Below are 17,553 nucleotides of genomic sequence, written 5' to 3'. Positions count from 1 at the left end.
TTTTTTAAATGGAGGGGACTCAGTCGGGGTCTCAACATTCTGTTGAGAATTAGAATTAGAATAATAGATTACACAAGGCGCAATTTAGAAATGTGGTTATGCATCAGCAGTCAATCAATTGGCACATGTCAGCAAATATCTTTTAGATTGGTAAATTAGGCTAGCTACAGTGCCTTCGGAAAGTATTCAGACCCCTTGACTTTTTCCAAATTTTGTTACGTTACAGCCTTATTCTAAAATGGATTAAATAAAAACTCAGCAATCTACACACAATACCCCATAATGACAAAGCAAAAACTGGTTTTTAGGTTTGTTTGCAAAACAGAAATACCTAATTTACATAAGTATTCAGTAAACCCTTTGTTATGAGACTCGATATTGAGCTCAGGTGCATCCTGTTTCAATTGATCATCCTTGAGATGTTTAAATTACTTGATTGTCCCTGAGAACACAGTGGTCTACATCATTCTTAAATGGAAGAAGTTTTGAACCACTCTTCCTAGAGCTGGCCTCCTGGCCGAACTGAGCAATTGGGGGAGAAGGCCCTTGGTCAGGGAGGTAACCAAGAACCCGATGGTCACTCTGACAGAGCTCCAGAGTTCCTCTGTGGAGATGGGAGAACCTTCCGGAAGGACAACCATCTCTGCAGCACTCCACCATCAGGCCTTCATGGTAGAGTGACCAGACTGACTCACTCCTCACATGACAGCCCGCTTGGAGTTTGCCAAAAGGCACCTAAAGACTCTCAGACCATGAGAAACAAGATTCTCTGGTCTGATGAAACCAAGATTGAACTCTTTGGACTGAATGCCAAGCGTCACGTCTGGAGGAATCCTGGCACCATCCTTCGGTGAAGCATGGTGGTGGCAGCATCATGCTGTGGGGATATTTTTCAGTGGCAGGTACTGGGAGACTATTCAGGATCTAAGCAAAGATGAACGGAGCAAAGTACAGAGAGATCCTTGATGAAAACCTGCTCCAGAGCACTCAGGACCTGAGACTGGGGCGAAGGTTCACCTTCCAACAGGACAACGACCCTAAGCACACAGCCAAGACAACGCAGGAGTGGCATTGGGACAAGTTTCTGAATGTCCTTGAGTGTCCCAGCCAGAGCCCGGACTTGAACCCGATCGAACATCCCTGGAGAGACCTGAAAACACCTGTGCAGCAACGCTCCCCGTCCAACCTGACAGAGCTTGAGAGGATCTGCAGAGATGAATGGGAGAAACTCCCCAAATACATGTGTGCCAAGATTGTAGCGTCATACCCAAGAAGACTCGAGGCTGGAATCGCTACCAAAGGTGCTTCAACAAAGTACTAAGTAAAGGGTCTGAATACTTAATTAAATGTGATACATTAAATGCGATTCATTTTTTAAATATATATATATATATAAATTAGCAAAACTGTCTAAAATCCTGTTTTTGCTATGTCATTATGGGCTATTGTGTGTAGATTGATGATAAATAAATAAAACATTTATAAAAACGATTTAATTATTTTAGAATATGGCTGTAAAGTAACGAAATGTGGAAAAAGTCAAGGTCTGAATACTTTCCGAAGGCATTGTATCTAAACTTGTAGTAAGCATGTTCGAATTACCGACCGGCCTGGGGCCCATTGATCATCAGTTATCATATTAAAAACTGCAAACATTTCTCTCCACCCCATGGCAAAATGTGTAGAATTGCAGGAAATTAGCTGTAAAACTGCACATTTTTCTCTCCACCCCATGGCAAAATGTGTAGAATTGCAGCAAACTTGCTTAAAACGGCAACATTTTCTCTACGCCCTGTGGGAAAATGTGTAGAATTGCAAGGAATTTACTTTAAAACATATTTTTTCCCCTCTTCACTGTCACGAGGGGGGCCGCTAAAATGTTTTGCTTGCAAGGAGTGGAGTGGGTATGAATGTGGGTACGCAGACCCACGAGCCACTGCGGCCCCTCATGAGTTACGTCAAAATTGCCCATCCCTGAAATACACAAACATGATGTAAATAATGACTTTCACACCGATGATTGACGGAAATAAATAAAATGTAGAATATTGCAAATTGCTAGGGTACAGTTTACATCCCTGGCCAAATAGCTGGGCTATTTTCTTGCCAGGAGAGATACATTTAAATGGAGCTTTGGGAAGGATATTGTGATTTTTCTTCTCCGTTGTCTGTATAGTGCAGTCAATCACAATGTGACGTGAACGGACACCATGATTGTGGCAGGCAGACTGATCTGTTGTAATGTTCATTCAGCAGCTAGCTCATACTGTCTGTGTGTGTGTGCATGTGTGCGTATGTGTATATCCATGCCCACATACATGCATGTCTATGTGGAGAGAGCTCAGGAGCAGGCAATGTCCCTGGGTGCGCACACACACGGCTGACACATGCTCGGAGCATGGCTGGTCGGCACACAAAGGAACCAGAGGCAGATGTGTGATGCATGTAGAGTGATGGGAGGCAGCATCTTGCCATCCTGCCCTGTGGTCCAGGAGTTCAGGTGTTAATGGGAATTGATGCGCCAAGAGCCCCTCTGCTGGCGAGAGAAGAAGGAGAGGAGGGGGAGAGGTCCCTGGAGGGGTGGAGAGGAGGAGGAAGGAGGGGGAGAGAGGGAAGGGAGGAGGAGGGGGGAGGTCTGATGAAACTGAATGATTTGGATGGTGGGAGGAGAGGAGAGAGGTGCCAGGAATCATAATTCTATCCTCTGCCATTCTGCCGTCTCTAACACCCCTCATCTTTTCCCCTCACTCCCTCTTTCTTTCTCTCTATCCTTTCTCTCTCTCTCCTCTCTTTTTTCCCTATTCCCCCCCTGTCTTTCTCTGTCTCCAGCTGCAGTGCAGAGATTGCAGCGGCGGAGGCCCCCGTCAGGCTGTCAGGTGACCAGGACGAAAGCACTGACATCACCGCTCCCCCACCGGACTGTCACTCCTCTGCTGTTTCCATGACAACCACGACGGCCTGCGGAGCGGAGTCTTGCGACAAGCCTGTAGCAGGAGGAGCAGGAGGAGAGGAACTAGCTGCAGAATGTGTAAGGAGAATCTCTCTCTCTCTCTCCCTCTCTCTCTCTCTCTCTCTCTTTCTGTCTCTCACTCACTCAACATGCTGGGGATAGCAGTGGGCTGAAGCACGCACACAGACAGGGGAATGTGAGGATGGTTAGGGAAGAACAGAACAGAGGGATTGCGTATCCAGGCAGGCAGGCGGACTACACACACACACACACACACACACACACATACACACACACATTCACAGCCAGGCAGGCAGGCAGAGGTATGTGATGAGCCTCTGACAACTGCAGGCATGCAGGCATGCAGCTCCAGCCTCAGTCTCAGCGTCTTCCTCCCAGCTCAGCTCAGCTCTGCATCTGCCTGGGAACAGGAGTCAGCAGAGAGGGAGGATTGAAGAGCAGGTTCATGGTGGTAACTAACTGGGCTTCTTCATCTAATCTTTGTGCTGTGCTGCTCTGCTGGCTCGGCTGTCTGTCTGGTCCTCTCTGTGTGAAACAACGCAGCTACCCAGACGCTAGCCGTCCGTCAGTAGCTGTCGGTGCATTGTGTTAATTTCTGCTATAATCCGAGCATCACGTCTTAGCCTCTGCTGGGGTTGAGGTTACAGCAGCAGCATCGATAGCCAGGGTCGTTGGGTTTATGGCCGTCATGTATTTTGTATGAGGAAGGATGCTATAGGTGAGAACGAATGCTAACGTTGTATATGCCACCATTGTTTTTTGCTCATAGTCATTGTTGCTGTTGCATGCACTGTTTATTAAATGCATGGAGAATGGCTGTGCATGTTTCCAGCAATGGCCAACCGCAATTCATTAGTACCTGCATCGAACTGCGTCATTAATTGTTCTGTGCGATACTAGAGCCTTAGCTATGTGTCTTATTTCCCATCCTCGTTTTGTTTGAATATGAAAACTTACCCCAATGCCCTTTTATCCACAGCAATGTTGTTTATCATGTAATGGTCTGCAGCTATCTGTTGTTTATCAAGCTGATGCCAGGAACCACAGAATCTAGACATTAGCAGTTTGGGGGCCAATCAATGATGATCTGTCAATCAATGAGCTGCTATCACTCAATGCTGTCAATCGCCTAATGATGCTGAATGTGCGTCTGTAGAGAGTTGAGGGGTCAGGGGTGAGGGTTCAGCGGTTACGAGTCAGTCTGATGACATTTCACCTGATCCATAGTTCCATAATGAAGCCCACCATGAATCATTTGACAGACACCAACGCAATCCACCCAATCCATTCTTGAACAGCACCTAGCATTGGTGCCATTGTGTCAGGCTGTTATGTGTTGTTGGGAAATTCCATTGTTTATCTAAAAAGGATAGACTTGTCCTGTTGTCTCTGCTATTTTGGATATTTTCTACAACCTCAAAGGTTTCCCTTGCATTCTTATTCCCTAGAATTCGTATTCCATTCCATTCCAAGGCTTCCCAAGTAATTCCGAGAAGGAAACAGATACAGATATGTGCCCTTGGTCTGTCGGTCTGTCTATCGGTCTGAGTACATGCAACATTGAGCACCTCTCAGAGTCAAAGCTGTCATGTTTAAAGTACAGTCTGTGTCTTAGGATATTAAACACCATTTCGTTTGTCAAACCAACCAGGTTCAGAATGGATTAATATCTGTTGCAATTCAGCCCATGATGGCACCATTAACAGGGGCTATGCTACAGAGAATGCTCTCTCAGGCCCCCGAGTGTATGATATAGTGAACCCACTTCCTATAGCCTCTCACATGATGCTTACATCTCTCTCTCTGTCTCCCTCTCTCTATCAACACTGACCATACCTCTTTCAGCCAATAGCAGATGACATGTACAGTTGATTGACTGGTGTGTTTCTCCAATCAGCTTAACTCTGGCCTGGGCTGCAGGCGCTCCAGCTCAGACGCAGCCTATGAGCCGGCCGAGTCGGTGAGGGCCCAGCGTGAGTGCCGCCTCCGGCCCCACTACAGCGACCCCATGCCGGCAGATGCCACCAAGCGCAAACAGCTGGAGATGAAGATCGCTGCAGCTGCATGCCTCCACAGCCAGCGTCGGGACAGGGACAGTGGTGAGTGGAGCTACATATCAAACATCCCTGTTCAGCCCATATCAAGCATCCCTGTCTAACCCATATCAAACATCCCTGTTCAGCCCATATCAAACATCCCTGTCTAACCCATATCAAACATCCCTGTTCAGCCCATATCAAACATCCCTGTTCAGCCCATATCAAGCATCCCTGTCTAACCCATATCAAACATCCCTGTTCAGCCCATATCAAACATCCCTGTCTAGCCCATATCAAACATCCCTGTCTAACCCATATCAAACATTTCTGTCTAGCCCATATCAAACATTTCTGTCTAGCCCATATGAAGCATCCCTGTTCAGCCCATTTCAAACATCCTTGTTCAGCACACATCAAACATCCCTGTCTAGCACACATCAAACATCCTTGTCTAGCACACATCAAACATCCCTGTCTAGCACATATCAAACATCCCTGTCTAGCACACATCAAACATCCCTGTCTAGCACACATCAAACATCCCTGTCTAGCACACATCAAACATCCCTGTCTAGCACATATCAAACATCCCTGTCTAGCACATATCAAACATCCCTGTCTAGCACATATCAAACATCCCTGTCTAGCACATATCAAACATCCCTGTCTAGCACATATCAAACATCCCTGTCTAGCACATATCAAACATCCCTGTCTAGCACATATCAAACATCCCTGTCTAGCACATATCAAACATCCCTGTCTAGCACATATCAAACATCCCTGTCTAGCACATATCAAACATCCCTGTCTAGCACATATCAAATCAACAGTCCAACTTCATCATAATCACACATTATCCTCAGTCTTTATCCAATAGTCTTTCCTAACACAAGCCTCTCTTCGTGTGTTAATTCCTCTGACAACGCACCATTCCACAAAATTACCCACACAAGTCATCACACACATCCTTCTCATCCTACTTACCGTTTGGGCAGTCTTCTCAGCGGCTTTGTCTGGCATGGAGCCCATGTTGTACAGTCTAACAATGAGCCGGGTTAAGAAACCAAAACCCACATGAACCCAACCTCAGGCTGCCCAAACGCCCAAACAGTTCCACTGCCACAAACGTTATTGTTCTTGGCTATGACCTCACTTACTCTCTCTAAAGTGCTGGCCTCAGCTGTACATTATGGACCTCAACACTGCAGTGTGACTGTCTTTCTGCTATTGAAACATTCTGAATCACTGGGCTCATATTTAGAGCCTCAGCCCCCCTCTCTGTTTCCCTCAGATTGTGTTCAGGGCAGCCAGCTGAATCACTGTAAAGGAGCTAGCTATCGGATTGTGATTTTAGATGGCAATCTTCAGAGGCCCTTACACTAACTTACCCTGACATTTTAAGATTGGGCCTGTTTTGAAGAGTAGGAGCCTACAAGTATTGTCTCTTCAGGATAGGGCTGCTGTGCTGAGTTATATAACAACATATTCTCAGAATGTTTGTGACCTTTCACTCCTCAATTCCCTTATTGCTAACAGGAATTCAGCTAAAAATTTGTTTATTTTAGAAAATCTGTTTCCAAGTATTCCCACAAATAAAAAGAGGTTTGTGATCTTGTCTCAATGTAATCAAGGTATGAAATTATTGTTATTTTCAAATACAATCTCTTTTTGGGGAGGCAGGTAGCCTAGTGGTTAGAGCGTTGGGCCAGTAACTGAAAGGTTGCTGGATTGAATCCCTGAGCTGACAAGGTAAAAATCTGTCTTTCTGCCCCTGAACAAGGCAGTTAGCCCACTGCTCCCACTGTTCCCCGGTAGCCCATCATTGTAAATAATAATTTGTTCTTAACTGACTTGCCTAGTTAAATAAAATAAAAACTTGTATTCAATTTGCAGTGTATAAATTATTATAATTATGTTCCAACAAAAATTGGCCCGCGGCTGAATCTAGTTGCCTACCCCTGCTATATAGTAATGTTGACCTTATACTACTGACATTATTGTCAGAACAAGGGTCAAGCCTTAGAGGTGAGGGGATGGTGTGGGGGTAAGATTGTTTTTTACATATCTGACCATGTTATTCATTTATATAATTTTGCGTTACAACAATGTGGGATTGATTGGAGACAGGGAGGCCTCCTGTACACTTGTTAACAATGACTTGTGACTTGAATCTAGCCCATAGACATATTGTGTGTTTATAAACATTAGTTGGTCTAACCTGTGTTCCTTTCTGTGCATGTGTGTCCCATAGCACCTGCCTCGGTGCGGGTGCGCTCTGAGCCCCGCGGTGAGGAGCGTCTTGGGGTTCTGGGCGTGACAAGGGCTGGGCATAACCGCTGGAGCACCGTGAGCAGCCTCAGTGCCGACAGCGGCGTGGTGGGCCTGTGTGACGACCGCGACGATGACGAAGATACCCGGAGAGTACACAGCAGCGGAGGGGCAGAGGTAGAACGGGTGGACAGCGGGATTGGACCCTGCCTGGCTCGCGGCTGGAAGAGACCCTCTAACTCCCTTCGGGCCTGGGAGGCCCAAAGACCCTGCACAGACTGTGGCCAGAGAGACGGGCACGGGGTGGCCCGGACGGACGGGGAGGGCACCGGTATGTGTGAGCGCTGCTCCAAGCTGAGGACAGAGAGGAAGGAAGCCATCTTGGAGTTCCTGAACACAGAGTCAAGCTACGGGGAGGACCTGAGGATCATCAAGGAGGAGTTCTACTGTCCCATGCAGAGTGCCGGGCTGCTGACCTCAGAACAGCTGACTGTGGTGTTCAGCAACGTTCAGGAGCTCATAGACGTCAACGAACGCTTCACTGAACATCTGCAGGACAGCATCGATCAGGCCTTTGACCAGGTGAGGTGACACTTTCCAACCTAGAGCACCAGTCAGCTCAACAAATGTTTAATATGATGCCAATCTCATAGGCAGCAAATCCTTGCATTCATGGCTCTGATTTTGAGTTGTAGTTACACAGTGATCAATGGAATCATTGTCATTGTTGTTGTTCCCTTTCAGGGAGATGAGGACCTCCTAACAGTGTGCATTGGAGAGATTTTCCTGGAGTTTGTCAACATGCTGCCAGCCTTCCAGACATACTGCCTGCAGCAGTCCACTTCTGTCAACATGCTCAACACATTGGAGAAGGAGAAGGAACTGCTCAGGTAAAGACTGTATAAAATAGCACTTCAAAGACAAATAAGGGAACTTTGGTTTTTATTTTTCCTAATTCAAGATCAAGACGAAGATAAAATGTACACAAAATGTATTGTTTAGGAATTCTCTGCGCTCTTGCCCTCTTCTGTGCTCTGAGTACTGGAACAGTAACTTTGAACCCTAAGTTCCCACTGCGCAGTGTTATTCTTAATGGAAGAGACGGAAGGTTATGATTAATTCATAACTGGTCCTATTTTGAGAACAGTGCTGAAGTCATAACTTTTTTTAGACCCAGCCAACTACATCACATCTCACCCATAATGACTCAGCCTGCCTTGTCTTCCCACTGGGCACAAACGTCTGTTCAACGTCTAGCTTTGATTTACATATGGTTGAGTTGTCAACTAATGTGAAATCAACACAAAATGTCACCATGTCATTGGATTTAGATTAAAAGTTGGGTGAAAAAAATATGAAATGATGTGGAAACAACGTTGATTCAACCAGTTTTTGCCCAGTGGGTTGTGATTCCCACTTCTCTCAAATTTAGAATTAGGTCTGAGAACCTCTGGCCTACAATCGCAATTAAACAGTATGCTAATATAATTTTTTGTCTTTCTTTCTCTCTCTCCCTCCCTCGCTCTTTCTCCCTACCTTCTATCTCTCTTTCTCTCACTTTCTCTTTCTCTCTCCCTCCCTCCTGCTCACTCTCGCTCCTCGCCTCCCAGGATCTTCCTGGATGTCTCCCAGAATGACAATACAGCCCTGCGGCGTATGAACCTGCGGTCATTCCTCATGGCTCCCCTCCAGAGGGTCACCAAGTACCCCCTCCTGCTGAGCCGCATCAGCAAGGCCACCACAGAGTGCCACCCGGACCACGCCCGCCTCCGAGAGGCCAAGAGCCGCGTGGAGTCACACCTGGAGCACATCAACATGAAGACCAAGCAGGAAGGAACACTCACCTGGTCGTTGCGTTCCTTTCGCCGCGACAGCCGCAAGAACCGCGAGGTCATCAACATTGAGATGCGGGAGATGTCCATGAAGACGGTGGGATGGGCCAGGGAGAACACACGCTTCGTCATGGAAGGGCCCCTGCAGCTCTCCCAGCCCGCAGACGGACAGTGGGTAAAGAAGGGCAGTAAAGGCCTCAAGTTCCAGAACGTTCAGGGCCTGCTGATGGTGCGTACACAGCGGCCTGGGGAGGGGCTGTCTCCGACAGACGGCGGGGCTAAGGTGGAGCAGCAGGAGCACGGTGTCTGGGATGGTGTGCTGGTGCTCATCAAAGACAAGAGCAGCGGCAAGTTCACTGTGCTCAGGGAGCCCATCCGCCTGGCCAACTGTGTGGTGTCGGCCGACCCTGACTGTGAGGACACCTTTGAGGTGCTGGATATACGGAAGGAGGCCTTTGTTTTCAGGGCATCTGACAAATCCCGCACGCAGCAGTGGTTCCGGCAGATCAAGAGGTATACCCGTGACCTGGGACCGTGGAGGAAGAGGCGTAACGCGCTCCCCAATATCATGATAAACACAAACCAGGGCAGGTCCTGAGACCGAACCCTGAGGAACACCGTTTTACTCTTTGGCTGGATACCAGTGTAAATAGATGTACTACTCCTGCAAAAACAACTGACCATGCTTCTGGTGGAGCAATTGTTTCTGAAGTTTTAGGATGGGGTTTGTCTGAGGCTTGTGAGCTTCCATGTTATGATGAGGATAACACTTTTTTCTAAGAAGAACTACAAGTGCACCATATTGTAACGAAGCGTATGAAGATACTGTATACACTGGACAAAAATATAAAAGCAACGTGCTACAATTTCAAAGATTTTACAGTTCATATAAGAAAATCAGTCAATTGAAATAAATGCATTAGGCCCTAATCTATGGATTTCACATGACTGGGAATACAGATATGCATCTGTTGGTCAAATATACCTTCAAAAAAAGGTAGGGGCGTGGATCAGAAAACCAGTATCTGATGTGACCACCATTTGCCTCATGCAGCACGACATCTTCCCATAGAGTTCATCAGGATGTTGATTGTGGCCTGTGGAATGTTGTCCCACTCCTCTTCAATGGCTGTGCAAAGTTGCTGAATATTGGCAGGAACTGGAACATGCTGTCGTACACGTTGATCCATAACATCCCAAACATGCTCAATGGGTGACATGTCTGGTGAGTATGCATGCCATGGAAGAACTGGTACATTTTCAGCTGAATTGTGTACAGATCCTTGCGACTTGGGGCCATGCATTATCATGCTGAAACATGAGGTGATGGCGGGGGATGAATGGCACGACAATGCGCCTCAGGATCTCGTAATAGTATGTCTGTGTATTCAAATTGCCATCGATAAAATGCAATTGTGTTCGTTGTCCGTAGCTTATGCCTGCCCATACCATAACCCCACCTCCATCATGGGGCACTCTGTTCACAACGTTGACATCAGCAAACTGCTCACCCACACGTCTGCCATCTGCCCGGTACAGTTGAGACCTGGATTAATCTGTGAAGAGCATACTTCTCCAGCGTGCCAGTGGCCATCGAAGGTGAGCATTTACCTACTGAAGTCAGTTACGACGCCGAACTGCAGTCAGGTCAAGACCCTGGTGAGGACAAGTACGCAGATGAGCTTCCCTGAGACAGTTTTTGACAGTTTGTGCAGAAATTCTTCAGTTGTGCAAAGCCTCAGTTTCATCAGCTGTCCTGGTGGCTGGTCTCTGATGATTCCGCAGGTGAAGAAGCCGGATGTGGAGGTCCTGGGCTGGCGTGGTTACACGTGGTCTGTGGTTGTGATACTGCCAGCTTATGGTAGAGAAATTAACATTAAATTCTCCAGCAACAGCTCTGGTGGACATTCCTGCAGTCAGAATGCCAACTGTATGCTCCCTCAAAATTTGAGACATCTGTGGCATTGTGTTATGTGACAAAACTGCACATTTTAGAGTGGCCTTTTACTCTCCTCAGCACAAGGTGCACCTGTGTAATGATCATGCTGTTTAATCAGCTTCTTGATATGCCAAACCTGTCAGGTGGATGGATTATCTTGGCAAAGGAGAAATGCTCACTAACATGGATGTAAACAAATTTGTGGCAAAAATTTGAGAGAAATAAGCATTTTGTGCGTATGGAAATGATTTTGAATCTTTTACTTGAGCTTATGAAACATTGGACCAACACTTTACATGTTGCGTTTATATTTTTGTTCAGTGTAGTTTTTAGCTTCTGTCAAAAAACGATCAGCCACTTGGATGACCAAAAAAGACACTTGGTTGGTTGGGAACACTGCCGGCCTTGATTGTCAAAATGGTTTGCTCTTGAAGAAAGATAATTGTTTTCAGTATACTGACTAACAAGGTGTCTGCGTTGAAAAGCATGGTTGAAGTTGATGATTGAAAAAACATGAAAACGTTTACTCTGTAGTATTCATGAAAATGCACAAATGAGTGAAAAACTATGTTAAGTTATACAATGGGGACTTGGACCACAGCTTAGTAAAAAAAAGACAGGAACTTTAGTTTTTTGTTTACCTGACCAAGGTAAGTCAAAAGCACTGGGCTCTTCCCTCTTTTTTTGCCTTCTGTGTCAGGAGCACTGTCCACTGCCAGGAGAGAAGAGCAGCTATACGGCATCCAAATAAGAAAGTCACTCAGTTGTCAGACAAAACTCCCTACTACCCCATGAGACTTCCTACAGTACTATGGATGCCAGGCAGACCGTGTCTTTCATACACATTGGGTGGACGTACTTATATCACTGGGCTGGGTTCAAGTCACAAAGCAGCAATAATTTGTGCAATTTTAGCTATTTAGTTTTGTTTCTTCACATCTGGGCAGACTTTGTAATTGGTGTAAATCGAGAGCTTATTATACCACCTATGAGTGACAGTGATATTATAGACACAAATGAGCTACAGAGGTTAAGACCCTAGAATAATTTGCACTTGAACTTCAATCCTAGCCTGGTTTTGCCCCAACCAGTATTTTCCAACTGCTTATTCAAACTCGAAAAAGCCTTTACCTGTAACTGAATGTGGTAGTAGAGCATGGCCAAAGTGGAGGTGGAAAGGCCTCAAACACTGGTTGGTCAACCTGGACCATGAGTTTAGTAGCTAAAGCAAACAGTAGCTCCCCTCAAATGTCCCCACAGTGCTCCGTTCCACGACAAGCAGATGGGGAAATTATGAGCTTTTGTGCCTTGGGTATTTATTTCACTCTAAATTAACAAAAAGCATTTTTTCTGTTGTCAGTCACAGTAACATTGATAAAACGTTGAGTATCTGGAAAGGGTCACCGAGTCAGACAGCCCTCTGCCCCTAGGTAGCAGAAGTTACATATAGCCTGGTTATACCAGTCTGAACACTGCATTTACCAATCTGGATGCCAGACTAGACCTTACAGGCAATACTTATCACACCATCTGGCTACTAGTGTTACTACATTATTACGTCATAGTTTACCTGAGCTCTTATCTCAAGTGTGACTTCCCTACTTCTAACATGTGTTTTTGTGTCTGATGTTTCTGAATCTAAAGGCTCTTCTTTCTGTTTGATGCACTTTATAATTAAGACTACAAACTAGATCCAGAGAATGGTGTGACTGTCACTCTCCAACAACGCTATCTGCAGTTCATGAATTCAAAAGCTTTATTCTGTCTGTTGTATGGTTTATTTACAGAACTCTTTATGTTAGGGAAACGTATAAGACCACAGCTGACTACACACAGCAGGTCAAGGCAATACTTATCATCTAAATCTAACCTACGTATACTGTTCAGTCTGATTAGGTCTAGTCCAGGAGTAGCACATGTCAATGAGGTAGTGAATCTACTTTGGGGCAGAGAATGGTGTACAGAGTAGACTACTGCCTGTCTCTTACTGTTCATCACCTTCCAATGGCGTTACCCTGTTACAATCATAGAATTAGAATCTCATTCTATTTCTAGAATCCCAATCTATTACTATGGTTAGAATTCTTTCAGCTTCCATCTTGTTCCACTAAATGATTACTACCGTACAGTATATGAGAAGACTGATGCTGTGTAACAGTTTGAAAATACCCTTTTCAATATCCTAGACCTGCTGAACTGTCAAATGTTTTCCTCTGTATTTTAAAGACCTAATGTAATATTTCCTTTATGTAAGATATTGTGAATTATATTAAAAAATGACATGTTAAATACATATGTCTTTGTACGTAACTCCTTTCCACTTATTGCTATCCATTGGCATCCACTGTGCCTTGAGGTAAGTGATATTCTGAAATAGTGAACAAGATGTTCTCTTATGCAAATAAGGAGAGAGGAGACAGAGAGAGGAGACAAGGAAATACTGTAATTGAGATTCACCATGGCTCTTTCCTAGGGAGATTCTCCATTGGCTTGCTAACTCCTCTCTCCTCCTTTTGAAAAAGATCAAAGGTAATCAAAGAGAAGAGGCAAGTAAATGTGGAAACAAATGCATTTGTATGAATTGACTCTCCTTGTCCATAACCGGGTCATCAGGCAAATTACGTTTAGAGAGGAGGATTCCCAAAAGGTGTAAAGTAGTAAACATTTATTTTGCTAGTTGTTGCAGACATTTTATAGATGAAACTATAAGTAGCATATCGTTTTTAAACGTGTGCATGTTTTTTTCCTCTGACAAAACAGCTGATTCAAAGGGGGTGTGGCAGATATCAAAACTCTTCCGCGAATGACTCAGGTAGGATAAACATGACTATCTTCAACGAAAGTTGGTTATCGAGTATCAGTACTTACACATCATCATCTGCTCATCTACCACTCCAGTGTTAATCTGCTAAATTGTAATTACTTCGCTACTATGGCCTATTTATTGCCTTACCTCCTCACGCCATTTGCACACACTGTACACAGGCTTTCTTTTTTTCTCTATTGTGTTGTCTGTACGCTTGTTTATTCCATGTGTAACTCTTGTGTTGTTGTTTGGGTCGCACTGCTTTGCTTTATCCTGGCCAGGTCGTAGTTGTAAATGAGAACTTGTTGTCAACTAGTTTACCTGGTTAAATAAAGGTGAAAGGAAATCGAGGAGGGGAGGACACTTCCGTTCGCTTACAAACAAATTGACACTCTCCTCGACCAATTATCGGTTTCCGGGTCACACAGAGTCTTTTCCCTTTTCCTTTTTTGGTCTTTTCCCCAAATGAGAATCTCCCTGTGATTCCTCTTGTCCTCCTACTAGGATGAACCCCAATTGCCTACTCCTCGCCTCTTTCTCAAAACCCATTGGATGAGAAAGCCAGAGGTGCTATCCCTCTGACCTTCTCCTACAATGGGTTTTGAGAAGGAGGCGAGGAGTAGGCAATTGAGATTCTCCCCTAGTCTCCTTGCTTCCCTCTGATGTTTTGTTGATTGGTTGTTTGAGCATTTTGAGTTATAAACCCTGAACAGAACAATCAGAGACCAAACTAGCCAAAAGCAAATTCCTATGTTACATCACGTGGCTTTTGGCAGACAAATGGCACAAAATCATTATTTATTTGCTCATGAACTAAAACAAAATAAGCGCTTCTTAAATATGGTAGTTAACACTTTCTCTTTTCTTCTGGGTGGAGGTTTACACCCAGTCAGCACCCCCTTAAATGAAATTAACAATAATTCATACACAAGTACAAAATATCAGTTCAAAATGTATGAACAGCAAAAACTACTGAAAGATAATAACAGGCATATTACAGTATGATGTTGGATATTACAGTGAACATTTCCAAACACCAGTAATCAAACTGGAACAACCCCTCCCCTTCAAACTGTGCCTCTATATCAAAAGCTTACAAACCCCACTGACAAGACTGTCATTCATCACATGCACAAGTCTGTCCTAGGGGCCACAGACCTCCTATTCAGCAGGTCAAGACTCCACAGTCCCAGTTATGGAGAGGTCAGGAGCCAGCCTAGGGTAGAGCCCCAGCCCTACACCTAACAACTCTACTTGTTTCCCCCAGCCTCCTGCTCCTTGGCCAGGCCACGGATAGAGAGGTCGTAGACTACCTCCTCTATCTTCTTCACATCGTACTTGAGGCCGTCGTAGCGCTTCCTCAGGGGGTCGTTCTTGAGGTTGAGCAGTCGGAAGCCAGAGTCCAGCTCGTTGATGAAGTTGGAGATTCGGAGGGGGCGGCCATAGTCCCCTGCTGTGACGCTGTTCACCGCCAGGCGAGACTAGAGAGGACAGACACAGATGAGTTTATACATGTAAATAATCCATCCAAAAAGTAATCATATATTATTGAAAATGGTATTGTCTGATGTAATAGAATTTACGAAGCCACTTAATTCATTCTCACCAGTTCACTGGCCATGATCAGCACACCTGCCAGGTAATCTTCAACATCCAGGTGGAATCCCTTCTCTCGCACCACCTCGACTGCAAGAAATAGGGAAAATGTATGACCACCACAGCACACTACTTGACTGTCGATTGACTGTCTGAGAGGAACAGTCTGCGAATGCACCCATTGCCTTAAGAAAAGCTAAACTTAAGGCAATAGGTACATTCATATTAGCTTGCCTAGTGCTCATGGTGGGCAGAAATTTACCAATGGAATGGTCTAAAATGTTCAAACTCCATCCACCGGGGGAACCTACTTCCTAGTATTTGTGCCACTTCATCGCGTGTCACGAGAGATGCACTCTCCAGGTAGACCACGAACGCTGCCAGGAAGGCCAGGCGCTGCAGAACAAACCTCCAGTGCTCATGGAACCTAGAAGCAGAGTGGAGGATGGAAAATTACGTGTTAGATTGTCCTTTCAATAACAAGGAGAGAAGACACGCATGCAGACAATATCATTCCATTACTTCACATGGTAATACAGAGACTTGAAATTTCCCTTGAACTTCATTCTGTGGACCGGGAACTGTGAATAAGTAGTTATGAATAAGTAGCCAACTTCAGATTCACCCATGTGTAGGGCTTACCTGTAGTACTGCTCCACTGGGAACTTGTTTTTGAGTTCTCCAAGTTGCGTCCTGACTGTACAAAACAGTTCCTTGGCCTTTGTGCACTTACTGGGGACTTGTGACAGACAGGGGGACAAGAAAGAGACGTTTATGTAGCTACCTGTAATGCTGTTCCAAGGGGGATTTTGGTTTGAACTCTCTGCTTAACAGTTCCAGAGCAATTACACACTTACTGGGAACTAGAGTGACAGGACAAAACAGAAACAGTTATGTCAAGGTGATGGAGACCTGCAAAGCAATGAGTCAGTCAGGAAGGTAAGCCACCATAAGTGATAGTCCAGAGTCGTATTCACTAGGCTAAAAACAGAAGAAACCGGAACAAAACAGTTAGGGACTACCTTAACTGATTGCAGAACGTTTTGCTACGGTTCAAGAATGAATAACTAACTTACACCCCATGTGATTGGGCACTCACTCTCTTTGAAGCCAGATGGTTGATGGACACTTTGGAGCAGGGTCAGGATCTCCCTCGCCGTCTGTTCCAGAACCTGTACCACTTTCCTTATGTCCTGCAAGAGAACGTCCGCTGTTAGCTAGCAAGACACCTGTAGTTATGATTTTGAAGAAACGAAATGCATGCATGTGTGTTCTATCAGCGGCCCTGACGTTAGTTAGCAATACATACATTTGCACAGTGTTGAACATACAGTGCATTTAATGGATGTTATTATATTCCTCACATATTCAATGCAAACCTTACTGACTGTATAACTGACTGCGAGTAAATTGCTAGTGGTTCGGTGCTAGCTCGATTGACAAAAACATTAGCAAGCAGTCTGTTGATTGATTACCTCTCTTATTTCTTGATCCGCACTCAGAAAAGCCTGAATGTAGCTGAACATTTCCGTGACAGACATATTACACAAATTATTGTATTTTGTAAAAAATATATGCTAGTTTGGTTCTTTCTGCAAAATGAATCAAAATAGTTGGTAGTTAAACAACAGTTTCTAAACCCAGAGGCGAAACATCGCGAGATTTCTGGGAACGCTTGCGAAACAGACCAAGTAAAGCAGACCAAGCCCGGGTTTGAGCAGTCAATGAGAGAAGTTAAAAATGATTTGTTACACCTTGCCCAAACCGGCTGCGCGCGTGCGCCATCGTGCGCTATCATGCATAAATATATTTTGCCCCCCCACACCAAACGCGATCACGACACGCAGGTTAAAATATCAAAACAAACTCTGAACCAATGACATTAATTTGGGGACAGGTCGAAAAGCATTAAACATGTATGGTAATTTAGCTAGTTAGCTTGCACTTGCTAGCTAACGTTAATTTGTCCTATTTAGCTAGCTTGCTGTTGCTAGCTAATTTGTCCTGGGATATAAACATTGAGTTGTTATTTTACCTGAAATGCACAAGGACCTCTACTCCAACAATTAATCCACACATAAAACGGCCAAATGAATCGT

The 17,553-nt window shown here is 44.9% G+C and overlaps 2 protein-coding genes across 3 annotated transcripts in view; one reads left to right on the top strand and one right to left on the bottom strand.

Moving 5' to 3' along the window:
- Positions 1–13,345, top strand: part of LOC139546667 (uncharacterized) — an 84,363-nt gene extending 71,018 nt beyond the window's left edge. For both annotated transcript variants that reach the window (XM_071355317.1, XM_071355316.1), the window contains exons 4-8: positions 2,830–3,028; positions 4,869–5,070; positions 7,265–7,863; positions 8,026–8,171; positions 8,892–13,345. In XM_071355317.1, coding sequence (XP_071211418.1) covers positions 2,830–3,028; positions 4,869–5,070; positions 7,265–7,863; positions 8,026–8,171; positions 8,892–9,711 — 1,966 coding nt within the window. In that variant the 3' untranslated portion in view covers positions 9,712–13,345. The remainder of the gene's footprint in view (positions 1–2,829; positions 3,029–4,868; positions 5,071–7,264; positions 7,864–8,025; positions 8,172–8,891) is intronic.
- A 1,294-nt stretch (positions 13,346–14,639) lies between these two features.
- On the bottom strand, positions 14,640–17,190 carry LOC139546666 (translin-like). Its single transcript, XM_071355315.1, has 6 exons — positions 16,930–17,190; positions 16,554–16,647; positions 16,097–16,193; positions 15,766–15,881; positions 15,465–15,544; positions 14,640–15,339 (listed from the first exon to the last, which is right to left on the bottom strand). Exons 1-6 carry the CDS (start codon positions 16,993–16,995, stop codon positions 15,109–15,111), a joined length of 684 nt encoding a protein of 227 aa, XP_071211416.1. The 5' UTR covers positions 16,996–17,190; the 3' UTR covers positions 14,640–15,108.
- Positions 17,191–17,553: the final 363 nt, after the last annotated feature.

Source organism: Salvelinus alpinus, chromosome 20 (assembly GCF_045679555.1).
Source record: "Salvelinus alpinus chromosome 20, SLU_Salpinus.1, whole genome shotgun sequence".
NCBI classification, from domain to species: domain Eukaryota; kingdom Metazoa; phylum Chordata; class Actinopteri; order Salmoniformes; family Salmonidae; genus Salvelinus; species Salvelinus alpinus.
This window is presented reverse-complemented; position numbering and strand designations above follow the sequence as displayed.